Below are 21,146 nucleotides of genomic sequence, written 5' to 3' on the forward strand. Positions count from 1 at the left end.
TTCTGCCTTGCTCTTGAAGCCTATGAAAAGAAACTGAGGATCTGGAGAGAGAGACTTCTCCAGGGATTTCATCATTCAGGAGCTAGGCCTGAAATAGTCATCTTGCTTTCACTTGGTTAATGTCCTTCTAAAGTCAAGAGACTCAAACTGTCTTATAAAAACACAAGTGCGTGAGATATAAAGGACATCTGAAAAGGAAGCAACAGGAGAGCAAAGCAGAAAAAAGCAATTACTATTTTCTTCACAACTTATTCCTTTTGCAGTAACAAGACAGACATTCTATTCCTTTCTCTCCCTTCTCCTCTCCCCTCCCCTTCTAGTTAGTAAGATTACCATGGTAAGCATACTATAGTTTATCAGATTACTGCTTTAATGCTCAAAAATCTGAGTCGGGATTGAGGTCTGAATTCTTTACAAATATATAAGATGCAACCACTATTTATTCTAATTTAAGAAAACTCCAGAAAGAGGAGGAGCACAGAGTGGGAAGGAGGAGTAAAGGCAAGGATATGATGCAATTATGTATACTTGCTATGTATATGACTGGCATGAACTTTCTATTCTCGAGTTCTATTTTTATTTATTAAAATTAAAAAAAAAAAAAAGACAATTTATTTTTCTCAAGGATTTTTGTTTGGTTGGTTTTATGTTAGGAACTTAACTTGGTCATTCTTGGTGTCATGCAGTTCTTGAGAAGCAACTCGTAAACTAGAGCAGACATCTGATGGCATTATAAAATAACGGAACTGTTAAGTATTTATACTGAGGAAATATAAATATTTCCTTCAGAACATGTGGAATTACTGAGCCAGTAAACACTTTAGAGAAGAGCTGTTTATTTGTTTCACTTTGCTCATCTACATGCTCTAGCAAAGATGGGAGGAAATGAAAGGGAAGACGTAAATAAACTCTTCTGATTGCATGCTGGAGAGATAGTTTAAACAACAATAGAACATTTTCTCAGATTCTGAAATGACAGATTTTTTTCTGGAGAAACTCTGACGATAACAAACTTCTCCTGCACTATGTTGATTCAAAACCTACCCAACGGTATTTTCTCCCAAATCAAATAATGCTCTCAATTTTGCTGCTTGGCACTCCACCTATTTTTTCTGCTTCAGTTCCATTGGATTTCCACTGGAGCTAAGGAAGCTTTGAAGGACATCCATTCAGAGACTAGACATTACATGTTGATCCAAGTATCTGGAATATTCTGCAGCACTCATGAAGTCTGTGAACAGTGATAGCCACACAAGCAAGTTAAAATTAAATCCATTTGAATAACTAAACTGTACAAAACCAAATCAATGGAGTTGGGGAGGATTTAATTTATATAGTATTTGGGAATCCTTCCAGGATGCTTTTAATATCTTTCCAGCAAGATGCACTTTGAAACACTTTGTTTTACACTTCCAGAACTTCTGTAACATTTTAATAAAGTCCCACTAATGAGTTTCTGGATGTCCTAGGAGAACAGTTAGTTAAGATGGAGCCAGAGTAAAATGTACAGTTATAAAGTCGATGATTTAAGCAATTCATTTAGGGTCTACGTAGTGTTTGTTTGTGGTGTTCTGATGATGATTTTTATGGGAATAAAGAGAGATTCTGAGCAATCTATTGGAATTAATTTTGTTTTCAAGAACGGTTTGAAAATAAAAGCTTTAGCGTACTTCATTGCAAGGCTTGGGTAGTACTGAGATAAGCCTGGACTGTAACCATTATAATTCTGGAAACTGGGATAGAAATCTAACATTGCTATGTATGGAAGTTACCTTTAACTTAGTGCACATTTGAATTGACCGCAGAGTCGTGAATAAACTAAAATCAATTAGCAGTCATTCTAAAGGGATGCAGTGAGAGAATTGGCTTAGAGCAGATTTAAGATTACATGAGTTGAAGGTGAAACAGAAGCTGAGTGCAGAGTGAGTTGTGATTTTATCCGTGTTGGAAAGAAAAAATCGTGAAAAAAATCCAGAACACCACACAGTTTGCATTATAATCAGATTCACTTACTAAACAAATGTAGACATTTGATTTAGAAAGACCCACTGTACAAAATGAACTGCTTGACAATATATGTAAGGACAATACTTGCACAGTAGTTGCCTGTACCAGTGTATTAATTTCATCATTTTCCTTGCAGCTTGATACACATGACCATGACTTTTCAGACCATTTTTAAAAATTAGTATTATACATCCTCTTAAATCTGTCAGAATTCCAAAGTCTCATCTTCTGTGAGTTTGTCCACAATTTTCTATGTTTGGTAAAGGAGATTCAGAAGATCCAAAAATCATCTTCAAATGACAAAAAGAAGGAATTTGGTGTTATAGCCTGCACCTGCATCCCTCTTTCATGAACGTTCAGGTTGGATATTAGGAAGAATTTCTTTTCAGAAAGAGTGGTGCTGCAGTGGCACAGGTTGCCCAGGGGGATGGTGGAGACACCATCCCTGGAGGTGTTCAAGAACTGTGTGGATGTGGAACTCAGAGACAAGTTTTAGCAGGTGTGGTGGTGATGGTTTGGAGTAGGTGATCTTAGTGGTATTTTCCAACTTTAATGATTCTGTGATTCTATGATTCTCTTTACACTTAGTTTATAGTTTTTATGCTCCGAATCGATTTTACTGACTAAATGTAATTTCTGCATTGTCTTCTTATTTTGACTTTGCATAGTTTTCACTGTTTAATAATTAGATCCATGGTGGTGTCAAAGTGCCAGCATCCTGCAACCTTTCTAGTCACTGTAAAGTATTCCTCAACAGCTTGCATAAATTTACTCTCTGAAGAATCCAGTGCTCTGTAAAAAAGTCCTCCTTTGAACTTGCTGTAGATCTCAGTTTATGTGCGGTACTTGGTTACAGGCTTTTTTTGTTGGGTGCTGTGTGGAGCCAGGAGTTGAATTCAGTGATCCTTATGGGTCCCTTCCAACTCGGGATAGTCTGTGATTCTATGATCCTACATATTCCTGAATATTTTGTAGAGCAACATTTGAAGATTAAAATGGTAATATCTTTTTCATTTTTGTTGCGTAAGCAATTGCAATTATTGAAGATATAATTGCCAATAGTCTGAATGTTTTGTTTGTTTTGTGTGAAAATGTGGAGTGATTGGATTAAAAATTAGTTTTTCATTCCGGATACTCTTGTAGACGTTATAAGGTCATTTATTTTGTTTAACTGATGATTTTAGGATGACATTTAAAAAATGTATTTGTAGTAGTTATAATGAATTGCTGATGATAGGTCTCTTTTTAGCTGTACATTTTCCAATCTAGGGAGGCCCAGTGCTTTATATTTCATAGAAATATAATATAATATAGAATCAGTGCAGCTGTTCTTGTTACGTTCAAGACTTTCTCTTAAGCTTTTGTGGCATGGTTACTAACTGACCTTTTGGTTAGAAACAGAGACTACTTCTGTCTTGAAATTCTGAGGAGTTCTTAAACCTTACTTAGTGCGCTAATTAGTGCTATGGCCAGACATCCATGATGACCACAGCCTAATGAATCTTACCTACGGGGTCATGAAAAATGTCACAAGTTCTCCTCAAGCCTGAGAAGCGTAATTGCATTTACATTTTACTTGGGATAAATGTTTCTTGTTGTTTCAATGTATTTAAGCATTTGTTTGCTGCTACACTTCAGATTTGTCCATGAATTCGTTCAGCGCTACCCCGTAATCATTCAAGACTAATCACCTATTTAAAACGATAAGTGGCAAGTTCTTTCATTTCTGCATTTGGAGTTGAAAAATCACTACTGCCACCACCCACTGAAATCATCTGTATGGATTCCAGTTGAAAACTGAGCTAGCTTGCATGATTTGAATAAAAACATACCTACAGATATCCCATTTACTTTCTAGAAGATTCTGCAGTCTGGAAAATCAAAACCTACTTAAAGGTTCTCAATTTCATCTAACTTACCCCTCTTCTGTGTCTAATGACAGCTTATCCTAATTAATAGCAGCTTTCCTTTCATAGAAGCATAGAATCATAGAATCACAAGGTTGGAAATGACCTGTAAGATCATTTAGTCCAAACGTCTTCTCATTACCATTGCTACCACAAACTAAACCATATCTATGCGTTTGTCAGTTTTCATTCTTTCCTTTTTCCCCTTCAGATCTAATATTTTCTGTTCTTTACCAGTTCTAGGCCTCAGTAGACTCTATAATTAGCCTGATAAATCTCATCATTTTCATTCTAAGTTTCTGTAGTTGCTTGCTGGTATTTTAACGTATGTATGAAAGAGAATGACTGAAATCTCAACATGAAAAATATGGCTAAGTTTTCCAAGTTGTGTTTGAAAATCAGTCTCCTGTGTTTTAGCTAGTTGTTATTTTTGAGAGATGTCTAGCTTCCTGATAGTAGTTTGAATACCTTTAGGTAGGACTAACAGCTACTTTTATTCCAGTTATAATTAAGCCACTAAAGCAAACCTGCCAAATGAAGAACATTTTTGAAATCTCTGCTCATTATTGTTGTGAACATGAATTTTTTATCAGTAATGGTTAGGAAGGACAAATGGAGAGGAAGATGTATTTCTAGATGATATGGAGAAGAATCACAAGAATCTAAACAAAGCAGCCGTGATATTTGAGAAGAAACTGCCACACCATCAGTGTTTGATTTACTGTAAATGCGTTATCACACAGCACTGGGAAACACCCAGCATTTCCATTATAGCATCAAGGCAGCGTGGTCAGAAGTGACACAAGTTGTTAAGGATGTTATGTTATACATCCATGATGATTCTTTTTTGTCCCAAGGACCAACCATTTTAGGTTTCAATGCTCCAAAGGAAAGAGACACCAGATAGAAAACAGAATTACTAACATGTTGACCTTTGAAAAAAGGAAGGTCAATGTCTTCATGCAAAGGTTGCACTGTATTTAGATCCCATCTATTTATATAGGTGACAAAAATATCCCATAATTTTCAGAGCAAGAAAGTGCTGATTCTTATGGGAAGCCTTCTCTATTAGTTGGCGGAGGTGTGAAACCTTAAATCTGTGGGATAAAAATCACTTCACAGAATCACAGAATCACAGAATCACAGAATGGGCAGGGTTGGAAGGGACCTCAAGGATCATGAACCTCCAACCCCCCTGCTATATGCAGGGCCACCAACCTCCCCATTTGATGCCAGACCAGGCTGCCCAGGGCCCCATCCAACCTGGCCTTGAACACCTCCAGGGACAGAGCATCCACAACCTCTCTGGGCAGCCTGTTCCAGCACCTCACCACTCTCTCTGTAAAGAACTTCCCCCTGACATCCAACATAAATCTTCCCTCCCTCAACTTAAAACTATTTCCCCTTGTCCTTCTGTTATCAACCCTTTCAAAGAGTTGATTCCCCTCCTGTTTGTAGGCTCCCTTCAGGTACTGAAAGGCTGCAATGAGGTCACCCTGCAGCCTTCTTTTCTCCATGCTGAACAAGCCCAGCTCCCTCAGCCTGTCTTTGTAGGGGAGATGCTCCAGTCCCCTGATGATCTTTGTGGCTCTCCTATCGACCCCCTCCAACAGCTCCCTGTCTTTCTTGTACTGGGGGCTCCAGACCTGGACACAGTTCTCCAGATGGGGGCTCACAAGAGCAGAATAGACAGGGAGAATCACCTCCCTGTCCCTGCTGACTACTTGCAGCAAGGTAATGAAGATCTCTGTCAATGTTTCTCTGTGTTGGCCCTGGAAAGATTTCACAATTGTATTTTGAACCTTAGTATTATTTCTGGGGATAAATACATTTCTTTTCCACTTTTGAGTAATTTATCTTATTTTATAGCACAAGGCACAACTGCCAAAATACCACAAGCACAACCTACTGCAATAGTATAGCTAAGTAATTTATGCAGTAGACCCAATGAGAGCCCTAGATCATTTAAGAAGTACTGAGACTGCTTAAAAGAGCCTTTCAAATAATTTTATAAGTTATGCAAATAATTCAGTGCAGAGCTGTGATATGTTCTTGTCTGTTTTTCATCCGTTTAATTTCTTGCCCCATCTCTATATGTCAGCAGATGGGAACTCTTCTTTTTTGAATCAAGGAGATGTTCTTCACAACCTATTTGAGTGATTTCTTTTCTGAAGATGGACATGGATTCTGATATTGGATGTTGAAGAAGCTGTTGTGCCCAGTCTACTCTATATATGGCTGGATAGGAGGGAGAGTACTACGTTGTACACAGAACAACACAAAATGCCTTACGTGCAGAATGGACTGTGGCATGCTAATATTTTGCACTCTACAAATCATTTTTGACACTTTGTAACTTTAAATAGCTGTTTCTCAGAAATCTCTGTCTTGGTACTTTCTACTATTGTTCGGAGTGATTGCAGAACAATTTTTCTCTTCTTAGCATTCCTGTGGATTAGAAAACTAGCATCTCCTCTTTACAGCTGGCCTAAGGCTGGCTGCAGGATAATTTGTCCAACGTAGGTCATCTGCTTGGAAGGAATGAACACAAATTGACCAGGGTGTGAGATACCCTGGTCTCTGATCATGTCAGTCTCCATCTTACCTTCAATCTGCTGGCTGCCATATCAGGCAAGCTCTAAGATCACCCCAATTCTTTTTGTACTGAACAAACCATTACTTCATGGCTTTTTTTTAAGATTTCACTTGTACGCTCATCTTTGGGTTGCATGGGTGGGGATCAAACTCTGAAGAAGGCTAAATGTTCTCCCCCATCAGAAGGCCTTAAGGGTTTTTAGGGCACCAGTCCTTCAAAGGTAGTAAAAAGCCTTTTCACCTGCTTAGGCTGGATGCTTCACTCTGGGAGTCCTGGCCCAGAATGTACACGATCAGAGGCTGTGCAGGGAAGGCCTGTTGTTGTCTTTGCACAAATCTCCAAGCTGCTGCTCTGGAATCTAATAAAGTCCCTTCTGCACTGCTTCTAAGAAAAAGTGGAATGAAGGTGAGAAGTATTGGAAGAAACAACCATGAAGCCAATTGACTATTTCCTTTTTCTGCAGAGAGTAAAACCTTGAGTTCTCTCCTGTGAGAATGTTAATCCTGAATTTCAGTACTCACATGAAGAAAAATCGTAGAAGCACCTTTACTTCAAATGCCACCTCTACCAAACTTGTTTCTGCAAAGTACTTCTTTTTAGTGTACTCTGACATAGCAGTGCTTTAGGGGAATGTACAATAGCCACTGTTACATCACCTGACTGTCCTTCATTAGCAGGATCTTTCCAGCTTTGTCCTACCATCAGTTCCTTTCCACCTCTCTGTACAGAAAATTCTTTGCATCAGAAGTGCTGAATAAAGAAACCATGAGCTATAGTACAATTTTATTTATACCAAAGAAATTAATGGCAGCTAATATTCTTGTTTCTTGATCTATTTTTTTCTACATTTGATTTTTGGTAATTGGCCCAACTTGTGTCCCATTGGGAGAGCTTGGCAGAGAGAGAGGGAGAAAGATTGGAGAGAACGATTTGTAGGTGGCAGGGACAGCTTGTGTATGTGGCTGCGTGCGGATGTGAGCTGGCATAAAGCACAGCTATGTGGATGTTGGCTGTTTAACTAATGCTGTACATAAACCCTTCACTAGCTGAGAGTGTGACCCAAGAAGGGCATATATATACATACATACATACATATATATATATATATATATTAACAGCTGCCCCACCAGTGTTTGATTGCTGTGCAAGAGTGATCAGCGTGCACTTAATTGCTTCCCCAGAGATTATGTCCATGCCAGGGTGAATCATTCAACTCTTGGTTGACTCATGGCTTGAGAAAATGGAATTAGCGCCATCCAAAATGGCAAGAATTTCTGATTGCGAGGAGAAAAATGAAATGTATATTTACACAGTACATTTAGGTAGGAAGGATTTGCTGTCCTTTTATAGTGGTGAAGGGAAAATTTTTCTTTCTTAACAGGAGAAAGAATTGAATATGAAAGCTAATATATTGCCATTCAACCTCTGGATGTGATCTCGCTTGATCTCATAACTTAAATGGAATAAGTGCGTGCGACATTAGTAGAGAAAAACCAACAATAGAGGACAGAGTATTTTAATTGCTCGGAGGAACTCTTCCTCCTTACTCAGAAATAAAGCTGCACTTCTACGTGCTGCCCATGGCAATACGGTTTTGCCAAATTACCTTTTGGATAGCATCTAAGGCAGCAGTGGGGATGACTGGTAGTTATTAGAAACCTCAATGACCTTTCTTTAGGACAAGTGCTTTGGCTGCATCCAGTCTTTGGTAAGCGCTTTGCATCTATTCCAGTTTCCCTTGTAGTTCCAAGCGGATGTGTTTTGTTGATGCTTTGGCTCAAGCTGTTAGGTGTTGCCGTTTTCTGCTGTATTTGGAGTTTCATCCAAGAGATCTGAAAGTGGTGGGGAAAAGGCTTCAAAAGGAGACAGATAGCTGATAAATCCCATTGGAATCCACGTGCATGGAAGGCACTGAGTTCCTTCTAAATTCATTTGTAGAGGTATTAGTAACCATAAAGTATTTCGAATAGAAACACTCTTCTCCTAGTCTGAATGGAAAACCACTGGACAGGAAGGGGAAGAACCACTGTTGAAGCACTGCACACCGGCTGTCCGATGGAAGCTCCGGGCCACGGGCAGCACGGGGCGGCGGTGCGCTGGGTATCCATCCCCACTCGGCACTCGGCCGGGCCGGGTCGGCTTCTCGGGCTGTGGCAGTTTGTATTGTCTAAGTCCGTTGAACATGGCAGCTCGGGGAACCCGGCTCCGCGGTACACGGGATGCATTCAGTTCGCGTTTCGTTCGAAAGAAGTCATTTTTGCTCTCTGCGGAGGCTTCAATTAGAGCGGGCCAAATGACAGGGATAATTAAGGCGAGCGGTGGGATACCGGCGGATCACTTTGGCGTTTCCACCGAGGATTTGGCAAATCCGAGCTCGATTAATCTGTTTAAACATCTGTGCATCCTCCCGGCCGCGCAACCGAGCCCGGCTCCCTCCTCCTCCTCCTCCTCCACCACCTCCTCCTCCTCCTCCTCCTCCCCCGCCGCGGTTCGGGGCCACCGCAGCCCCCGCCGAGCGCCGCCGCCCGCCCCGCTCCTCGCCATTCCGCTCACGGCCGCGCTCCGTGCGGAACCGCAGGGCCGAAGCCGCGGATCGGAGCGGGGCCGGAGGCATCGCCCCGCCGTCCACCCACCCCCGGCCCCTCTCGTCTCCCCGCTGTCCCCCACTTGTCGAGGCGGCCGGCTCCGGCTCGCCTCTCCTTGACGTCATGTCTGTGGCGAGGCTCCGGCGGGCGCGGTGACGGCACGGAGCGCGTTAAACTTTGCGAGCGAGCGAGCGGCCAGCCCGGCGGCTGGCAGAGCTGTGCGCGGGGGGCTGCGCGCCGCCGCCGCAGCTGGAACATCTGGAAGCGTTCAGTGCGGCCGTGGCGGCGGAGAGAGGCGGCAGCGGGGAGCGAGCACTGAGGGAGGGGAGGGAGTGAGGGGCTGGGACTGGGCTCTCTTCCTCTGCAGAAACAGCTCCCTGCCAGCACAACGCGCTCCGAATGGCTTTGAAGAGGAGGAGCAGAAGCGTTTGAACATCTCTTTTTTTTTTTTTTTTTTTTTTTTTTTTTTTTTTTTTTTTTCCACCTCCTTTTTTTGTTTTTGTAGTTGGTGGATTTTAAAGAGACGTTTAACCCTCCGTGGTTTGCCCTGGATGCTTTTGCTTTTCGCCGTTCTTCCTTATTCTTTTTTTTTTTTTTTTTTTCGCCCTCTCTCGCGTTTCCCCCCTTCTCGTTCTTTTTTATGGTTTAACAGCCAGAGGTGCTGTGCTAAATTCTTGGAAGGGGCCCGGATGTACTGAGGATGCATTGCAATTTCACTAAAGGAGGCAGTAGTGGAAAGGATCAGTTTTTGGTGTTTGATGCAATAATGGGAATCAGGTAATAATCAAACGGGAAATTCTGCATCTCCACTCTTCCTCGAATTTTACCGAGCCGATTTGCGGAGGGATTAACCTGGACTCGTTTTAAATGGTCAATGAAAACAAGAGGATGTACATTCCCGAGGAAAACCATCAAGGTAAGCTCGAGCTTCGCCCCGGAGGAGCCGGCGACCATTCTCTCCCGCAGCCTTTGTCCGCTCTCGGCTCCGCGGGGGCAGGAGGGGACGGCCCCGGCATCGCGTCCCCGCGGGGTAGGCGGACACTCCGGGCGGGGGCGTTGCGGGAGCCCCCCGCGCCCCCGGGGCTGGGTGTGTCGCGAGGCCGCGGGAGAGGAAAAGTTGCCGTGAGTCGCTGTCGTCTTCTTCCGAAGGAGAGGGGCTCGGAGGGGAGGGGGCCGTGCAGTGCGGCCGGAGGCACGGGGCTGCCCCGTGTGCACGGGGACATCGGCGCGTTGAGGGGAGGGCGGCCGTGCCGCTTAATGCCTCCCCGGCCCTCCGCGCCCCGGCTGGGCACGGCTTCCTCGGGCACCGGGAGAGGAGCCCTTCCCTTCTCGTCGCGAGGGGAGGGGAAGGAGAATCATCTATTTACACGCGCACGTCCCGGGAGAATGGAGACGGCGAGGAGCGCCCGCATTTCAATTAAAGTTGAGCTTTACTTCGGGCAGCGTTTCTCCCGCCCGTCTCCTCCGAGCATCGCCCGCACCGTGGGCACCGACCCGAGCCACGCTGCCCGGCGGTGTCGGCCGTCCCCAGGGCACAACTTTGTTTGTCCCAACTCCGGGAGCCTCCCCCGCCCCACCTGGCTCCGCTTTCCCGAAGTTCCTGCTCTCCGTTACCTGCATGCGGCCACCCCTCCCTTCCCCTCCCCTCCCCTCCCGCACACGCACGTCGCTATTGCGGAGCAGCAGAGCCATTGCCTCCCCTCGGTCAGACGGAGCGAGGTACCGGCTCGTCTCTCTCCCAGCAGGGCCCCAAGCCAAGCAGGACCCTTCCCTCCCCCCTCCTCCGACCCTGCACCCCACTCCAGCAGGACCCCCGCCCATCACAAGGCCAAGGCATGTATGTTGAGGCTGGGGCAGACTTTGGTCGTGGGTGGCAGTGGGTTTCATTGGGAACATTCCCCCCTCCTGACAAAGAGATGATAGAGGTTAAAATGAAAAAAACCCAAGGCCTAGCACCCCCAACTGCTCTATGGCAATGAGGTGGGAGGGGAAGAAGCAGCCCCTGATCCTGAGTGCTCCTGTCAAGCACGCACATCCAGCAGGCATAATAGGGCCGCTCTTCCTGGGCCAGAGCTGATAATGTGGCCAGAGATCTCAGCCTCCATAGCAATATGCCAACACTATGGCAACCTAAATCCTGCTCCCTCCTTATCAGCTGCAGTGATTATATAATTGGAGGAACACTTTTGCATCTGTCTCTCGATGCGGATTGCCATTAGTGCCAGGTGAAAGAGCAACTTCCAAAGCAAACACAACCGGCCAGGTGGAAGAAAGTTCTGCCTCCCCAGAGTGCTCGGGCTGCCATTTATTTCCAATCTATTTTTGTTTTGTGCATACTGAGCTTGAAAGATTAAACTGCTTGGTAGTCAGGAGAAGCTGGTGGTGAGGAGATCAGAGCAAACCAATCGGGGTGTGCAATGAGTAATTAAAGCAACCACAGCTTCTCACTTGCAAGGTGGAGATTAAACATGGGAGTGGGAGGCGAGCCTGGGGCCATGATATGGGGGTGATGCTCAGAGATGAGGGAGAATCGAGCTGAGATGCTCCTGACAGCAAGGTGGATGCTCCAGGTACTGCCAGCATGAGCCACGCTGTTATGTCTTCTCGGAGCAGTGAGCAGCATGGCTAGGCCTCTGCTGGCTGCTGCTTTCTGCACATGTCTGCTGGAACAGCGTGTGCTCAGTGCCTGTGCAGTGTGGGAGACAACAGTGCCTTACCAACGGCAAATCCATGGGGTGCACTGGAGGCCCTTAGTCAGGAGGTAGGGGCTGTGGGGAGCAGGAACTGTGTCAGAAAACCATCATTGACTGCCAATCCACTAATTGGGGTGGGTCTGTAATCTATTTCTTTCACACTTTTGAGTGCTGCTCAGTACCCTGGAAATGGTTCATCCCAAAGTAAGAATTTTCTCATTTGTTTGGATGCGCACATCTGAGCGTGCAGTGCTTTCAGTGCAGCCTCACATTACACAAAGAGAAGGGAGCGTGGCAGTGTTATCTGCCGGCGCTGAGATGCTTCTCAGTGTTTATTTTTGCTGCACAATGGACTATATTATGATAACAATCAATTATTCATTATGACCGCAGAATATGTGTTTATCTGGAAAATGTGAAAAACGAGCCCTAAATCCTACAAACCACCCAATGAGCGGCAGAAAAGAGCTTTCAAAACAGCCTCCATCCCGTCTAATGCACACGTGGGACTCTCTGTAACCCTAGACGGGCGTCTTTAACGGGCGCTTTGAAAATCTGCCCTCTTAACGTGAAATGGAAAATCGGTTTGCAACATCACGTTTCCCAGCCCTCCCAAGGGAGAGCACGCGATGACTCAACCTGGCCCTCGGTGCTGCAGCCCGAGCCCTGTGGGAGCATCACCCTGCAGCCCGCCGGCCTCCGCCGGGCCGGCTTCTTCTCCCGTTCCCGGGGAGCTGCGGTGGGAGCCTCGGGGCCGGGAGGGGCCGCTCCCGCCGCCCCCAGGAGGTGGCGGTGCAGGGCCGCAGAGCCGGGTGCGGGGCACCGCGGGGCTGCGGCACCCGAGCTGAGTCCGGGGACGGCGGCACGGAGCTCTCCGTTCCGAGCTCTGTGGGAGTGAAGGAGCCCCGGTAGGTCGTGCGTTCCATATAGCGACCGTCCTCTGGCTGGTGGAGCCCCTTGTAGCGGCGCCTCCGAGCTGCCCTTCCTTCCGTGTCAGCTAATGCCTTTGGGCTTTGTCCTTATTGCGTATTTCGGACAGATTTCTACCTGCTGATGGTAAAAAGAACCCCCTCAGGTATCTGTCAGCCGTAATTAGGTCTTCTGGCAACCTCCTTTCTTAACCTGCACGCATTTTGTTCTTGAAATCTTTCTCTGTAAGACACTCTTCTCCTAGTCCTTGTATCCGTCGTATGGGTTCAATTAGGAGCTAATTAGAATTGCCTTTATTTGTCAGGATCCTGTTGATGGGGTGAGGGTCAACTCACACGTGTACTCCCTAATGCATTTCTAATGCCTCTTCTGACCTGAGCTGAGGGTCAGATCCACAGATATTCCCCTTAACTTGCGAGGTATAAATACACCAGTGATTGTGGACACTTTACTTCACTGCTGATTTCAATTTAAGGGCTGAAATCTGACTCATGCTGTGCCACAAGGCAAAACCCTTGTAGATAGGGACTAGAATTTATTGGATGTTTGCTGTGATTATTCACTCTGCTTTCAGAACACCAATTTTATCCCCTTCATTTTTGTGGGGCAGTACTTTGACATGTGGAAATGGTGCTCTTCCCATGGCAGCAAAGGGATCAGTGGAGCAAATGGAATCTTCAGCTCAGAGTGTTCCTGTTGTCATCTTGTTTTTCTGTAAGGATTTGTCACAGTGGGCCATAGATGTGGGGCATAAAGCATACTGGTGATTGGTTTGAGACAGCTTATCTTTGGATTTGGGGGAAAAATCTGAATCACTGTTTGAAAATGACGCACTGAAATTCCACGTCCACTGACTTAATAATGGCTGGTATTTATGAAGCGTGATCTTCTACCTCAAAGTACTCAAAACATCCTGGGTGCTCAGTGTCTGGTTCAGTATGATATGGAATGGCAGTAACATATAAAAATATGTTTAATATATAAAAATATATTTAATATAATGTTAAAGAGCAGTACTTAAGTACTCTGCATAATAAAGTCCACTGCATTGAGAAAGTTAAGGTAGAGCCTTCAGAAAAGTATTAAAGTGCTTTCAACCATTTCCTGTCCTTTAAAGGAGCATTTAGGTTTGGAGATCTGTACTTTTTATAGATTTCCTTTGAAATGACCATTAGTCCCAGGGGCTGAGTTGGGCTGGATTGCAATGCGAGTGTTGCCTTGGACTGGTAGGCCTGAAGGTTGTGAGTTTCTCCCATCACAACCTCCTGCTTGTAAAGGACTCACCAGAGCAATCTGTAACCTGTTCGCCATTGTGAAACCCCCCCTTGGTTGCTTATCTGCTCTGCAGTCAGTTTTGGGGTTTATTTCTTTGTAATTCTCTACAGCAGACCTGACACACCCTTGTGTGGAATGAATTTATTCTACCAAGATTTACTCTGAATTATTTGTCCTCATCCTTTTTTGTTATTGTTGTTTGTTTTCTCAAAACATTTCAGTTGAGCAACATGCAGTATAACTTCAATATCATCATCTATGTTTAGGGTTTCTCATTTTCTTTTAGTTTTGTGGGAAATGAGTCTACATACATATTTAAAGCAGCATTTATCTGAACAGCAATTGCTTCTGCCTTTCCTTTTTGTGGGTGTGTATGTGTGTTACTTGTCACTTCTACAGGCCAGCTGAGAACATCAATTTGCCATTTGATTTGTTAGGAACTGTCTCACTTAACCCTTTCTGGGGGTTAATTCAAGGAACACACTCCCTTGAAGTTCAGGAATAGCAAAAACAAGATCTCCGTGCAAGTGGCTCCTCTAAATTTATTGGCTATCAACCAACATTAACAGATGTGACTATGTGCAGTAAAAGTCTCTCTTAAATTATTGAAAACAACAAATCAGATCAACACTGAGAAAAGCTTTTACCAATGGCAGATATATGCTTTACAAAACATGATGTCGTTAAAAGGCTCAGTTAACTCTCTTTTCTTCAGATTGTAGTCCAACCCAATGCATTTTCATTTATCTGAAAGACTGTATTTTTTTATTTAGATAGTAGAAATAAGATGGATTTGAGAGAGTTCATTAATTAAAATGCTTATTGTTATTTCAGCATCATTAATTATAAGAGGAGAAGACAATATTAAGCATTCAGACTCATTGATTACCCCTGAATTGTTTTCCTTTGGTATAGTTCATCTGATACCTAACAGAACATTACTTTTTCTGGTCAGTTTAACACATAGAAGTCAGAAAAATGGAGTACTTACCTCTTTTAGATGATTTTGACTGTATTGGAGTAAATGAAACACTACATGCTTCTGCTACTTGAGGATATTTTCCCCTTTCTTTTGTGTATGTGTGGGTTTTTAAAAAATTAAATATATAGATATCTATTTTAATGGAAGAGGGCATAACTGATGGATGTTCTATGTTTGTGTAAGGGAACAGGCATGTTGCAGCTGTCAGCATCAGTCTTAGGTGGTAAAATGGTCTTGCTGGGAATTCTGAAATGCAATGATGATGTATTCTGGTTGTATGAATACCTGCTGTGACCTGTCTTGTGAGGCTTTAATGGAATAAATGATGGTGTAGTCAATGGCATACATAAATCTTTGTCCAAAAGAATCCTTGAAAGGCAATGCCCCATCCATGGTAGCTGACAGAAACCAATGATAGTAATGTAAACTTTGTTAAGAACTTGAGAGGGATCAGGGTAGACCTCTTTCAGCTGAAAGAACACAGTTGTCTCTATATCTTGGATAGAGATTTCCAGAACAGAAGGCTTAGCTGAGTTTCTGCCAGAAACCGAAGTACAAAGTTAATAGATTGTACAGCTTGGATTCTTGAATTTGATGGTCCATTGGTAGTGGGAGAAAAAAAAAAAAACAAAAACATCTAGAAAATATCGGTATATGTAGAGTAAATGGTAACAGAAGACTTTGTAGAATCAGGTTTTGACTTTATTTTGTCACATCATCACTTGTCCTGATAGGAAGGTGAATTATTAAGTTCATTTGTACTCAAGAGAATCTTAAATTGTGGAGAAGCTGCTGGAAATGGCTTTGAAACTGTTCTGCTCTATACATCACCTTCTCCATCATCTTTCTCAGGAAGGATTGTTTTGAGACACTTCTCTCTGGTACACATCTCATTGCAAAGAAAGGGACTTCCAGAAGCCAGACGGATCAACACTCTGCTCAGAACATGTATAATTTGATGAGGTTGTTCATGCCCTCATCCAGTCAAGTCCTGGACGCCTTAGAGGACAGAGCCTCCATGAACTCTTTAGGCAGCCAACTCCAGTATTTAGCTGCGCTAATGTTAAAAGATTTTTGAAGTATTAAGTCCATGTATTTAAATCTATATTTAAATTTGTCTTTTTTAATATTCAGAACTAAGTTACATACACCAGCCAATAGCTAAACTGTGACCACATTTCTGTGTTTAATCAGACCTTGTGACCACTTGTTGAATCTTTGAGTTGGAGGACTTGAGGGGTTCTTGCCTCAGTGCCTTATGCTGGTTTCAGAGTAGATTATGGGCTGGTATTTTGCTTTTGTGTTTTTTTTGGGCCAGCAATCATATATAATCAGAGTTTGCAGGTGAGGTGAGACAAACCTGGAGTCTCAATCACTAAGTTTATAATGGGTTGTTTTCCTGTGCTATGCTAGATTAGCTTTCACTCAGAACTGGATAGAGACAGTGACCAGCGCAAACACTGATGAGGCAGTAGAAATCTATAAATAATTCACTTCAATGTTCCAGTGCCTGTTAATGCATCAGGTCAATAGTTGAAATGTGCTATAATTTGCAAACATTCAGCTGAACCTAACTACTTGCTCTATGGATATATATACCAACACATCAAATCACTATGGAAGTGATGACTGTTAAAAAGGATTAGGGTCCTAACTCCTGTTTAGGCTCCTTTTCCCCTGCTGACTAAAGAGAATTGAGATAAATGTTAATGTATGTTCTATGGGATGCTAGAAGCTTTTACAGGAATTCAAAGATTATATATTTGCTGGATCTTGGTAGGTCACTTCTGCAATTTTCCTTGCATGTGTGTTTAGTCTCAGTACTACGTTCTAAATCTCAGAGGCTGTCTGAGCAGCTAAACATTCAGAATCCACATAAATTGGCCAGGAAGTTGGGTTTCCTTCAGCAGCTGTGAGGAGTTACAGAATATTAGTTAAGCCTTGTATGAATGGAAGGGGGAAAAAGGGTTATAAAAATTATATAAAAATCTGGCTAATCCCATGGGAATTCTGCTTGCATCTTATACATAAATCTTATAATTAATTGTTTTAAGGAGATTATTATCTGAGACCCGTCCAATCTTAATGGATGCCTTATCGTATGTTAAAAGTACGCTTCTCTAATGCCTTTGTTATTTGTCTTAAAATTCTCAGGTCTTCAGCCCATGTTGTGGATGGTTGCCTTTGGGTATTTTGGAAAAAACAATTAAATATGACTGAACATGACATTATAATTACAAAGTAAATATGCTCTAATTGAGTAATTAACTCAACATTTCTTCCTACAGGCATTGTAGGAACAAATTCATGTTAGTGATCACATTTCAGATCCTTTATTCCAAAGGAGGAAGAAAGACTGCAGTTCTTCAGTATTTCTGGTTGGATGTAACACTTAGGATTCATCCATTAAAAAAAAAAAAAAAAAAAAATTGGTACATTAGATGTTTCTCAAACACTTTTAGTCAGATGAAATAAGATGTTGAATGTACAAAGAGGCTACTTGTGTCTCTCTTTTGCAAGTCAGTCCAGCTCTGTTAGGTACCAGCTATATTCTGCTTCATGCATTATTGACAAGAATAATTGAAACTTGTCTTAAATAATATAGCTGTTAGCAGTCAATTTCATGAATTTTAGATATAGAAAGACCACAGTGGGCTATGTGAGAGGCAAAAGAAGCCAGGTGAATTCAAGAAGTAAGACTAATGTTTGTTGAATATACTGAGAAAAAACAACTTGCACATGTATAAAATGAATAGTATGTTGAATTTTAAATCAGATACAGATTGACAAATGTCAGGAAGGCAGAAGTTGAGACTGATGTGCAATCTCAAACTTGACTGTGATTTCAATGTTGTTGCTTTTAGTTCACAACAGACCACGGCTTCCATGCAGGACCTATATGTGAATATTAGAAATTTAGATTTGATTGAGTGTTGAGTCATCAGATTTCTTTGGGAAGAATTCAACATATTGACTGCAAAGTTAGCAAATTAAGTGAAGCAAGCCAAAATGCTACTAAAAAAAAAAACAGAAGAAGTTCATAGAATTAATTTCTTTCCTGATTGGTGGACAAACAGACTTTTGTGCAGGGAAGAAGCTTAGCCTGTGTGCTGCACTTCTCATATGGTACTGAAATCACCTACTATTGCTGACCCATGACTCATGCATGTGCACACAGCGTTTTCAGGTGTAGTTTAGATTGGTTTGGTGTCTTCCAGAGAATGCATTTATTCACTGAAAATTGGGACCAGTTGGTTTAATTGTGATTTCAAAGGGACTGCACAGGAGCAATAGGTAAAAGTGGATTATATGGCATTCTACATCACTTTCACCTCAATTAGGAATTTAAGTGAGAAACCCGAGATTTATGGATAAACAGATTTGGTGCAGGCAGTGTTGAAACTGAGTTCTTGGACCGGTCAACTGCTTGAGTGATACCACTCTAGTATCTTTTGTCTGCCAGATACGATCTCACTGGCTTTGGCTCAGTTGCACGAATCCTGTAAATGCAAAGTGTTTGTTACCGCTCACAGATGTTTGGGGTGTTTTGGTCTTGCACCAAATAGTGGAGTGCAGAGTTCTCACACACGTTTCTTCGTGGTTTTCATTGAAGAGGATTGTTTATCTCTTAAATATAGTATAGCTTATTGATTAGATCAGATATGGGAGAATCCCACATTTGTGTGAAGTTCAGGAGAGACTGTATCGAAGCTTAATTATTCATTTAGTGTTTGGATTTACATTGTGATGTGAGAGTTATATCAATTTTTATTTAGCTTTTGAGAACAAATGCAATGGCATAGTTGTGACAGGAATACAGACAGCTGATTTGGCCATTACAGCAAAAGTCAGAAATAAGAGTGAAAGAATGAGCTGAATAGGATTTGAAGGCTTTTGTTTGCTTTAAGGCAAAGGGTGTCAGGAGAGAACATGAAAACTTGTGTCTTAATTCATATGCAGTGATAAAAGCTGCTATGTAGTATGCCAGGAAATCAGTCAGAAAACAATTAGAGGTCCTTGCTACTGGCAGTTCCTAAAGGCAACTATTCAAGTGATTTAAAATTAACCCCTAAAAATTAGATATCAAGCTTTGGAAGAGTTGGCTATGGAGCTCTACAGGTGCTTGCCAGCATCTACAGGAGAGCATCTAAGCCTGTAATCAGACTTGAATCACTTAAAAAATGGATCGGATTTTAAAATGTAAGAAACCAACATGTTTGAAAACCTTTTTAATGGTCATAATGCTGTTTCCAACATTTCTTATGAAAGACTCTGCTTTGACGTTGTCTTAAGTGTGTTTAATTTGCTGTGTGAGTTACTCACCTTACAATATTTCTGTCAATAAATATTTGAATGGTATGTATGTCCCACTAACTTAATGCAAAGCTTGTCCTGAAATAAGGGCAAAGTTTTCTTCTGAATTTGGTGGTGCATTTGAGACCACAGTTTTCTATCAGTTCTTTTTTAGCATCTAGTGTTCTTCTTGAGAACTTCAGTTATCTTTGCTTTGATTTTGCTCGTATTTCACAAGAACACCTTTATTTTTATCGTGGGATATGCATTTTTGAGGTTTTGTCTGTTGTCCTTTAAGAGGCTTTATAATGGAGTGTGTCAGTGCATAGAATATGGAGGTGAATGTGGCTGCAAATTGCTAAGCATTTTGGCGTAAATGCATATGGATACACAATTTGGGAGAAATATGGATGGGGAAATTCTACATGCAGCCCATTCTACAAATACCAGAGGGCAGAAGTTAATCATCTCCCTATGTCAGCTCTGCAATACACTTTTGAAGTACAATTTTAAAATACTTAGAGGATAGAATTACTGTAGGGGATGAAAAGCCCCACTTGTCATCTTGGGACTTAAACCTCTAGTTTATGTGGCTAGTTGTTGGAATTACAGTGATAAAAAGTATCTAAAGCTGGTGCTTCAGCTATGAAACACCAAACAGAGAGATGTGACAGATTGTCATGCGCCATTTGGGAGATTAATGTAAAGTCTAGAGTATGAATGTTTAGGAGATCAGTCTGTATTTTAATTTATTTTTATGTTTGGATGTAGACTTCCAGAAAGGCTGTACTTCTTTCCTTTTGGAAGGCTGACAGAGAATTTTTTTCCTTATCTATCTTCTTTACATATTTACATGGTCATGGTCCCTGTAGTATGTACATCTCCTGTATGTTAAATATTCTATTGCACTTCCCAACTTGCCAGGCCAATAGGCTTCAAAAATTTATTTTCTTTTTCTTTATAAACTCTACTGCAAGTGTGTTCTCATGCGGAGATATTACTTTGGGAGATGCAGGTGAAGAAATTAAAATGGTTTTTAGTTTTAATGAAATGAGTGTTATGAAGCTGTGCGTCTTAACTGCTCTCATCAAGCCTGGAATAGACGCCAGCATGGCAATTGCAGAGAGCTTGATCCATCCACTGGGATGCAAGTCAGGCAGGGCAGCTCCTGCTCCCATCCTCCTGATTGCACAGGCAGGTGTGATCCATCTGGCATGGCCAGAAAGGCAGTACTGCTGATTTACTGCTCCAGCTGAGTGCAGGGCCAGGACGTTGACCCCGGCATGTTCATCTGCCTGCAGCTAAATACCAAATATTCTGGGTAGGCTTAACTTTGGCAAGTGAGTCTTGCACACACTTAGGACACACTGAGGATTCTCTTCTGTGTACTTACAATCTTTTTTTCTTTTTTTTTCTTTTCTTTTTTTTTTTTTTTTCTTTTCTACTGGTTAGAAGTTTTATAGTTAGGAAATGTAATGGTCATAGAAAGAGACCTGTATCTTGGGTGAACAGAAACAAAAAAACCAGGCAGGATTGGAATACATGTTTAGAGAGCCTCAGACTTACGAAAAGTCTGTGCAGAGATCTTGGTGTGAGTTTTGAACTTGATCAGCTCACGTGTTGTTTCACTGATGGGTGGAAGTTGCATAAATCAAGTGTTTCTCTTGAATGTAGATATCACCATGAGCACATGCAAATCTGGCAGAAACGGGGACTGATCTCTGGTTTCTCTCCAGAAGCTGAACATGGCAGGCACAGAGAAGATTAGATGCTAATGGATAAAATGAATTATCTTATAATCATTAAGGTTGGAAAAGACATCTAAGATCATCCAGTCCAACTGTCCACCTAGCACCAACACTGCCCACTAAACCTTGT

General features: G+C 42.4%; 1 protein-coding gene across 15 annotated transcripts in view; it reads left to right on the plus strand.

Annotated features, from left to right (window-relative positions):
* The window catches only part of CACNA1C (calcium voltage-gated channel subunit alpha1 C), a 474,784-nt gene that overhangs the window by 30,531 nt on the left and 423,107 nt on the right, over positions 1–21,146 (plus strand). The window contains exon 1 of one of the 15 annotated variants that reach the window (XM_042837680.1): positions 9,712–10,011. The exons of the other annotated variants lie outside the window; for them this stretch is intronic. Coding sequence (XP_042693614.1) covers positions 9,963–10,011 — 49 coding nt within the window. The 5' untranslated portion in view covers positions 9,712–9,962. Of the gene's footprint in view, positions 1–9,711; positions 10,012–21,146 lie in introns of those variants that run through there. 15 annotated transcript variants of the gene reach the window in all.

The sequence above is a fragment of the Centrocercus urophasianus genome, unplaced genomic scaffold (assembly GCF_019232065.1).
Source record: "Centrocercus urophasianus isolate 14NV4802_14NV808 unplaced genomic scaffold, USGS_Curo_1.0 seq_73, whole genome shotgun sequence".
NCBI lineage: Eukaryota > Metazoa > Chordata > Aves > Galliformes > Phasianidae > Centrocercus > Centrocercus urophasianus.